The sequence below is a fragment of the Berghia stephanieae genome, chromosome 4, assembly GCF_034508935.2.
Source record: "Berghia stephanieae isolate SIO BIC M18660-M18661 chromosome 4, UCSD_Bste_1.3, whole genome shotgun sequence".
Classification (NCBI taxonomy): Eukaryota; Metazoa; Mollusca; class Gastropoda; order Nudibranchia; family Aeolidiidae; genus Berghia; species Berghia stephanieae.
In genome coordinates, this window is record NC_088363.1 from 79,537,596 (window position 1) to 79,547,595 (window position 10,000).

General features: G+C 33.8%; 1 protein-coding gene across 1 annotated transcript in view; it reads left to right on the forward strand.

The window, feature by feature from the left end:
- LOC144971340 (inactive C-alpha-formylglycine-generating enzyme 2-like) overlaps nt 1–10,000 on the forward strand; it is a 23,461-nt gene that overhangs the window by 1,033 nt on the left and 12,428 nt on the right. The window contains exons 2-3 of the mRNA XM_078912062.1: nt 1,132–1,297; nt 4,143–4,299. Coding sequence (XP_078768188.1) covers nt 1,132–1,297; nt 4,143–4,299 — 323 coding nt within the window. The remainder of the gene's footprint in view (nt 1–1,131; nt 1,298–4,142; nt 4,300–10,000) is intronic.

Sequence of the window (10,000 nt, forward strand, 5' to 3'; positions counted from 1 at the left end):
TTGAAAGAAAATTGAAAAGACAAAGGAATAAGAAAAAGTTTTTAACATGCGTATTACATCTTCCATTTGCCAATCTTCGCCGATGAGCGAGCTGAGCTCGAAATTGTATTTTAAGAATCAGGTTCATATTGACAAATACATACCGTTTTTGAGACGACTGGTCACATTTGTAACCCCCCCCCCCCCCCCGTCTCATTGATTCTTGGAATTGAATTTAAAGCCACAATGAATTGATGAGGTGACTTTAATAACCTTCTAACTCACACATCAAGTTGGAAAATAAGTTAACGCTCTCAAATAATCTATAGGTCAGGTTAGATTCACCAGAGAAAATTTGAAGTTTCAAAACACTCAGGTATTGCTTTACGGAGCAAACAAAACAAATATTTTCCTCTAAAAGTCACTAAATAAATGAGAAAAAAACATAAATATCGCAGTTTTCTCTGAACAGCACACCTCAATGGCTCATGTCCTCAGTTTTGCTGCAGGCGAGGATAATTTGACTTCATGAAGAAGACTCTTTACTTGTTTTCCCTCACCGCATACTACTGTGTAAAATTTGTATCAAGACAGAAACAGCGTTATGTTATTATTGTTATTATTATTGTTATTATTATTATTATTGTTATTATTACTTTATTAATAAATAATAATAATAATAATAATAATAATAATAATAATAATAATAATAATAATAATAATAATAATAATAATAATAATAACGGATGTCATTTAATGGACGGCACAGACATCAGGCTCTATGTGCTACACAATTAGAGATTGAAAGAAATGGTTTAAGTCTTTCTTTGATCGAATCGTTTATAGTCTGTCGCCTCTCTTAGCTCCGGCGGTAAATTATTCCAGATTGTTGGCCCCTAGGTGTTTAAAAAGCTCGATCTCCCATAGTTTTCAGGTGAGTTCACTCAATGAAAAAATTGACGTAAATCAATCTCACATTTCTCAGCGAAGCCGCTTAATTTAAATCAAATTGTATAAATTAATTAGTCATTACATTCATCATCAGATTTGCACTGGTATACTGAATCGATACGCCTGGCCACATATGCATTCAGCTATTTAATACCTTCCCCCCCCCCCCCCCTTCATTTTTGGGTATTATCTATCCATCAGTCCACCTGACCTACAGTAATTACCGTGAGATGATCCTGGTGCGAGGAGGTACCTTCTGGATGGGTACCAATTTCCCGGATTCGACTACTGGCGAGTACCCCATGAGAGAAGTGGCCGTCAATAGCTTTTATCTGGACAAAAACCCGGTCATCAACGCCGATTACTGGTATTGTAACAATGAATATTTACACCACTTGACACATTAGAAATATCAAATTGTAAAGATTAAGATATTTGTTTTGTAAGTAAAATCATTATTTACAAAAAAAAAAAAAAAAAGATTATGAGATCATTATGACAACATTTAAAGTCAGTGTTGATAGTTTTATGGAATTAAAAACCATTAGTTAAACACAAGTTTAAACAAGATGCGTCGGAATAGCATAATAGAGAAAACATAATTATGGAGTGTAAATTATAATACTGCCGACACACCTTATTACTTTGTCCAAAAATGATTTCTCATTTGACCAAGGTAATTGTCTTCAGGGTCTATGCCAAGGTAAAACTAGAACAATGCAGCGCCGCAAATTGAGCTAGGGCGAGATGACTTGCTCAAGGCTACACAGCACGGTGGGCGACCTTGGTACCTTTTGGGCACAGGCAGCCCCAAAATAATGATGATGGTGATGACGATGTTGATGATGATGATGATGATGATGATGATGATGATGATGATGATGATGATGGTGGTGATGATGATGGTGATGATGATGATGATGATGATGGTGATGACGATGTTGATGATGATGATGATGATGATGATGATGATGATGATGATGATGACAAAGTAGCTATCGGGAAAACTAAATGGAAATTCAAAAGCTAGAGGAAAAGAAATATAACTACAAGTATGAGGTAAATGGTGAAAAAAAACCCCAAACAAAACAAAACAACATAAGAGAAAAGGGAAATGAAACACATAACAACCTATTACCAAAAAACCCGTTTGATTAGGGACATGATAATATTTATTACAACTACCTACACACATATCGCACACGCGTCAGTTAGCGTGTGTTAGCTACCTTAATCCTTATTACTCTACACTGTTACGAAGGGAACAAAAGGCGCGTGTTGCCGTAAACTGACAAAACGTCTTTGCACACGTTAAAACCAGCGAATTTTTACTCATATATCGACCAACTACTTTCCTACTGGCACAATTTCTTAAGCTTTGGACTCTCTCTCTCTCTCTCTCTCTCTCTCTCTCTCTCTCTCTCTCTCTCTCCTCTCTCTCTCTCTCTCTCTCCTCTCTCTCTCTCTCTCTCTCTCTCTCTCTCTCTCTCTCTCTCTCTTCTTTTTTTGAAATTTCTGGACCAAAACCGATGAAATTTGAGGTATAAGTTGTCGGGCTCAAAATGTTTTTAAAAAGGCGTTTTACAAATGTACGCCATTATTGGTGTGTTAAGGAACAGCTGGTTACTCACTGTAAACCGTATAGATTTTTTTTGAGACTCGAAGTAAATGTTTTTTTTTTTTTTTTTTTTTTTTTTTTTTTTCCATTTTATACTTAGGTTTCTTTCTCCTCTATATATGGAACGAAATTGACACCACTCAGCCCATTGGTTTTGTTTTTATACATCTTGTTGGCCGATTAGTCCTCACTATATTCTATCAATCAGACTTTATAAATAATAAAGGTTACACAGTTTTGTATGTTGGTATATTTAATTTGGCCGGCAGAAGTTGTGAGTATTTTACCTAAATGCATATCATCAATCAATCGAGTCAATAGAACTGGGTCTTGTTTTAATATCGAGAATGGAACATTAAGATGATTTGTTATTACCTTGTATTATTAGATCATCATGCCGTCTATGAAATATCATGCTATGATCTTAAAAACTTAAGAAATTATAATTTTTCTTCTTATTTTGTCGTGTTTCGCGGGAATGTTAGTATTTGAAATAATGAGAAAAATGTATTTTATTTCCAAAAAAAATAAAATCTACATTTTTCTTTACATTTTATCAAGAGTGTCTGTTCTATCTGATAATGTAAAATATATTTAAAAAAAAAGAAGAAGATAAATACAATATCTGTTGATGATAATCATATTATTTCAATAGGAAACAACGTGAAAAGTTTAAACTCAATTTTCTCTTTTGTGTATTGCTTTCAGTTTTTCCCACAGCAAGAAGTTTTATTTAGAAAAAAAATCATAACACGAGTTCTAGTATCTAGAATAAAAAAAATAACTAATTAAAAGCGGTAACTGTTCAGAAAAACGGTACACCACTGCATATAGGATTCGAATAATATATGAAATGTGGTAAATTTTCTGGGTTTTCTTAACCAGCCACACGCACGTTTGTTCAGGGCCCTTCTCAGTTGCATATAATTCATATAATCTGCTACTACTACTACTACTACTACTACTACTACTACTACTACTACTACTACTACTACTACTACTACTACTACTACTACTACTATTACTACTACTACTACTACTACTACTACTACTACTACTACTACTACTACTACTACTACTACTACTACCACCACCACCACTACTACTACTATTACAACAACAACAACAACTACTACTACTACTACTACTACTACTACTACAACAACAACAACAACAACAACAACAACTACTACTAACTACTACTACTACTACTACTACTACTACTACTACTACTACTACTACTACTACTACTACTACTATTTCTACTACTACTACTACTACTACTACTACTACTATTACTACTACTACTACTACTACTACTACTACTACTACTACTACTACTACTACTACTGTACTACTACTATTACTGCAACTACTACTAGTACTAAACTTCTACTACTACTGTACTACTACTACTACTACTACTACTACTACTACTACTACTACTACTACTACTACTACTACTACTACTACTACTACTACTACTACTACTACTACTACTTGTAAACGTGAGTTACATATAACTAACGCAAACCAGTCATACACATATAAACGCTGAAGTTTATACATGACTTAATTATTATTCTGTCACCAGGGCTTACCGGGCCAAGAAGCGATTTGCTCGCACTGATGCTGAAGATCGAGGTTGGAGTTGGGTGGTTGATCTGTTCTTGACAGAGGAGACGAGGGAATACTACAGTATGCCTGGAGCTACAGGGTGGGCAGCTGTCAAGAGGGCCAACTGGGACGCTGTAAGGATACTACTGTGGTAGTAATGTTGTATGAAGCTGATGGTAGTCATGGAAGTGGTGGTAGTTGTTATAGTTCTGTTAATGATAGTGGTGATGATGACGATGATGATGATGATGATGATGATGATAATGATGATGATGATAATGATGATGATGATGATGATGATGATGATGATGATGATGATGATGATGATGATGATGATGATGATGATGATGATGATGATGATGATGATGATGATGATGATGATGATGATGATGATGATGGGTGTGGCGGTGATGCTGCCGGTAGCGGTGATAGTGTTTTTTTACGACGACGACGACGACGACGACGACGACAACGATGATGATGATGATTATAATGATGTTGAAGAAGAAGATGATGACGACGATCGTGATGTTCATGTTATTGGTTTGTTGGTAATCGTGGTGGTGGTAATGATGATTATGATGATGATGATGATAATATGACTGTAGTAATAACAACAAGAAGATAGATCTTGTAATCATTTTAACTATGGTTATGATAATAAAACTTCTGACATTTTCAAAGGCCATTTCACAAATACACGTAAATATACATTAATTGCAATATCATTACAGAAGCACATTCAAATGCGAAATTTCGGTCATCTTTCGAGGTTTCGTTGATTCACCGACAGGGAAATATATAACCTGATTTTCACAAAATCGTATTCCCAAGGCATGTATAAAATCTAGAGGATTCAATCTCTTTTTCACACAGCAGTAAATATACACAGGGTTTCCCATAATTCTGGACCCAATAAGACAGTAGTTTACGAAGAAACAGACAGCACAGCTAAGCACAGACTGTTTGCGAAAATAAAGAGGAATAATTCAAGTTTTGTTTAATACAAACCAGAACTCGAACGAGTTCTTCACAGATTTGTAACGATTTTAAAAAATACATAAATATGTAATGGATTTCAACATGTCCACCATTTTGTGTGTTCAGTACTTTGATTGATGCGTCGGCCAAGTTCTCTCCAAATGTTTATGAGAATTGTTTGCCGTTTTATTCAACTGCCATCAATAAACGTGACCAAAAAAACCAAACAACCCCCCCCCCCCCAAAAAAAAAACAAAACAAAACAAAAAAACAACACAAACTCAACAAAACAACAACAACAACAAAAAACAAAAACAAAACAAAAACACAGGAACAAAAAAACAAAAAAACAAAACCCAAACCCCTCCCCCAAAAAAACAAAACAAAAAAAAAAAAACCCAAACCCCTCCCACCAAAAAACAAAAAAAAAAAAAAAAAAAACCCAAACCCCTCCCCCCAAAAAAAAAACAAAAAAAAAAAAAAAACCCAAACCCCTCCCCCCAAAACAAAAACAAAAAAAAAACCAACCCCCCCCCAAAAAACAAAACAAAAAAAAAAACAAAACCCAAACCCTCCCCCCAAAAAACAAAAACAAAAAAAAAAACAAAACCCAAACCCCTCCCCCCAAAAAACAAAAACAAAAAAAAAAAAAAAACCCAAACCCCTCCCCCCAAAAAACAAAAACAAAAAAAAAAAAACCCAAACCCCCCCAAACAAACAAAACAACCACCAAAAACAACCCAAACACACAAAAAACAAAAAAAAAAAAAACAAAACCCAAACCCCTCCCCCCAAAAAACAAAAACAAAAAAAAACAAACCCAAACCCCTCCCCCAAAAAAAAAACAAAAAAAAAACAAAACCCAAACCCCTCCCCCCAAAAAAACAAAAACAAAAAAAAAAACAAAACCCAAACCCCTCCCCCCAAAAAACAAAAACAAAAAAAAAACAAAACCCAAACCCCTCCCCCCAAAACAAAAACAAAAAAAAAAAAACAAACCCAAACCTCCCCCCAAAAAACAAAAACAAAAAAAAAAAAAAACCCAAACCCTCCCCCCAAAAAACAAAAACAAAAAAAAAAACAAAACCCAAACCCTCCCCCAAAAAAAAAAAAAAAAAAAAAACCAAACCTCCCCAAAACAAAAAAAAAACAACCCCCCCCCCAAAAAACAAAAACAAAAAAAAAAAACAAACCAACCTCCCCCAAAACAAAACAAAAAAAAAACAAACCAATCCCCAAAACCAACAAACCAACTCCCCCAAAAAACAAAAACAAAAAAAAAAACAAAACCCAAACCCCTCCCCCCAAAAAACAAAAACAAAAAAAAAAAACAAAACCCAAACCCCTCCCCCAAAAAACAAAAACAAAAAAAAAAAACAAAACCCAAACCCCTCCCCCAAAAAACAAAACAAAAAAAAAAACAAAACCCAAACCCTCCCCCAAAAAACAAAAAAAAAAAAAAAACAAACAAAACCCAAACCCCCCCCCCAAAAACAAAACAAAAAAAAAAAAACAAAACCCAAACCCCCCAAAAAACAAACAACAAAAAAAAAAAACAAAACCCAAACCCCTCCCCCCAAAACAAAAAACAAAAAAAAAAAAACAAAACCCAAACCCTTCCCCCAAAAAACAAAACAAAAAAAAAAAAACAAAACCCAAACCCTCCCCCAAAAACAAAAACAAAAAAAAAAACAAAACCAAACCCTCCCCCCAAAAACAAAAACAAAAAAAAAAACAAAACCCAAACCCTCCCCCCAAAAAAAAAAACAAAAAAAAAAAAAACCAACCCTCCCCAAAAACAAAACAAAAAAAAAAACAAACCCAAACCCTCCCCCAAAAACAAACAAAAAAAAAAAAAACCAAACCCCCAAAAAACAAAAACAAAAAAAAAAAACAAAACCCAAACCCTCCCCAAAAAAACAAAAACAAAAAAAAAACAAAACCCAAACACCCTACCCCAAAAAACAAAAACAAAAAAAAAACAAAACCCAAACCCCTCCCCCAAAAAACAAAAAAAAAAAAAAAACAAAACCCAAACCCACCCCCCACACCCCCAAAAAAAAAAACAAAAAAAAAACAAAAACCAAAAACACCCCCCCAAAAAACAAAAACAAAAAAAAAAACAAAACCCAAACACATCCCCCAAAAAACAAAAAAACAAAAAAAAAAAAACAAAACAAACCCCTAAAAACCAAAACAACAAAAAAAAAAAAAACCAAACCAAACCCTCCCCCCAAAAAAACAAACAACAAAAAAAAAAACAAAACCAACCCCCCCCCCAAAAAACAAAAACAAAAAAAAAACAACAAACCCAAACCCTCCCCCAAAAAACAAAAACAAAAAAAAAAAACAAAACCCAAACCCTCCCCACAAAACAAAAAAAAAAAAAAACAAAACCCAAACCCCTCCCCCCAAAAACAAAACAAAAACAAAAAAAACAAAACCCAAACCCCCTCCCCCCAAAAAACAAAAACAAAAAAAAAAAAACAAAACCCAAACCCCTCCCCCCAAAAAACAAAAACAAAAAAAAAAAACAAAACCCAAACCCCTCCCCCCAAAAAACAAAAACAAAAAAAAAAAAACAAAACCCAAACCCCTCCCCCCAAAAAACAAAAACAAAAAAACAAAAACACAAACCCAAACCCCTCCCCCAAAAAACAAAAACAAAAAAAAAAAACAAAACCCAAACCCCTCCCCCCAAAAAACAAAAACAAAAAAAAAAAAAACAAAACCCAAACCCCTCCCCCCAAAACAAAAAACAAAAAAAACAACAACCCCCCCACCAAAAAACAAAAAAAAACCAACCAAACCCCTCCCCCCCAAAAAAAAACAAAACCAAAATAAAAAAAAACAAAACCAAAACAACAAACCCCTCCCCCCAAAAAACAAAAACAAAAAAAAAAACAAAACCCAAACCCTCCCCCAAAAAACAAAAACAAAAAAAAAAAAAACCCAAACCCCCCCCCCAAAAAAAAAAACAAAAAACCAAAAAAAACAAAACCCACAACCCCTCCCCCCAAAAAACAAAAACAAAAAAAAAAACAAAACCCAAACCCCTCCCCCAAAAAACAAAAACAAAAAAAAAAAAACAAAACCCAAACCCCTCCCCCCAAAAAACAAAAACAAAAAAAAAAAACAAAACCCAAACCCCTCCCCCCAAAAAACAAAAACAAAAAAAAAAAACAAAACCCAAACCCCTCCCCCCAAAAAACAAAAACAAAAAAAAAAACAAAACCCAAACCCCTCCCCCAAAAAACAAAAACAAAAAAAAAAAAAACAAAACCAAACCCCTCCCCCCAAAAAACAAAAACAAAAAAAAAACAAAACCCAAACCCCTCCCCCAAAAAACAAAAACAAAAAAAAAACAAAACCCAAACCCCTCCCCCCAAAAAACAAAAACAAAAAAAAAAAAACAAAACCCAAACCCTCCCCCCAAAAAAAAAAACAAAAACAAAAAAAAAACCAAAACCAAAAAACAAACAAACAAACAAACAAAAAAAAAACAAAAAAAAAAAACAAAACAAAAAACGAATCAAAACAAAACAAAACAAAAAAACCCTCAAAAAACTTCAATGATTTCTTTATGAACTGAAACAAATTTCATAATGATATATATATCTTCATTACTTTCAGAATAGATACCATATTGGTTTCAGACTTCTGTAACACCCTGTATAAACGATGGAAGTAAAACCAGACGTCAACAACTATCTATCTCTTGTTTCACGCTCATTAATAGGGCGGTATTTTAGAAAAATGAGGAATTCATTGTATCAGTCAATAGGGAAGAAAAGAATGATGTCAAAATCTGGTTCCAATCTCATTAGAATTGTAAAACCCACTTTTTCTGAGTACTGGATACCTTGTGTAATTTGATCCTCTGTTGTCAGAGTGATGTCATCTTATTATCTAGTCTAAATGCATCCTAGCCGTCAATAAAGATCACCCTCGCTCTTTTACGTCCCGTACTCTTTAAAATCTGACTATACATTCTGCTACTAAATTAGTTATGTTATTTTATGATTCTGAGCTTACATATATCCTTCCAAGTAATTTGGAACCGGAAGAGTATAAGACGTAACCTCACTTATTCTCGACCATATTCACGTTTGTTTTGTAAGGATTCTGTCGCCTAATCACGCTTTAGAGTGAATACAAAGTAGCCATTAAAAATGCAGTCAGAGAAATTTAAAGTGCAGGAAATGGTTGATGAAGTGAAAATTTCGTCCACATATTTTCGACTCTTTGAGAAGCTATTTTATGGGTATAATATTACGGTATCAGTCTGTCAGTTTTAGAATTATTTTTCATTATTCATTAAAGAGAAGCATATAAAAACTATTTTTTCCTTCAACTCTGTATCTCAAAATAATTTAATATTGATCTATTTTTATTTCGAAATTTAAGATAACGGACTTTTGTTGCAGCTACATAATATCTACTCTAATCTAACAAAAATCACATTTGTTATAGTGAATTGGGTCGGAAATGACCTTTCATGCTTTAAAAAATGACACCAAACAATTCAACGATTCCAACCATATACTATTAACATTACTTGCTCTGACAAAAAACTAATTTTCATTCAATATGAAAATGTTTACTTCAAACATGGATAAACTAAAACATCACGACTTGTCAAAAACTTTCAAAGCTGAGTAACCGTTAACCAATTTTTCTTCCGCCACTCCACTCCCCCACAATGTGTTTAACAAAGGTAGATAACTGCGTTAAAATTATAAATCATAAGATAATTATCAAGGCTATCTCCCTTATACCTATCTTCTTTCCCAAGTTTGGCTTCACAATTAGTTTAGTTTGCCAGGGTTTGTGATTGATTCATGCCATTATATC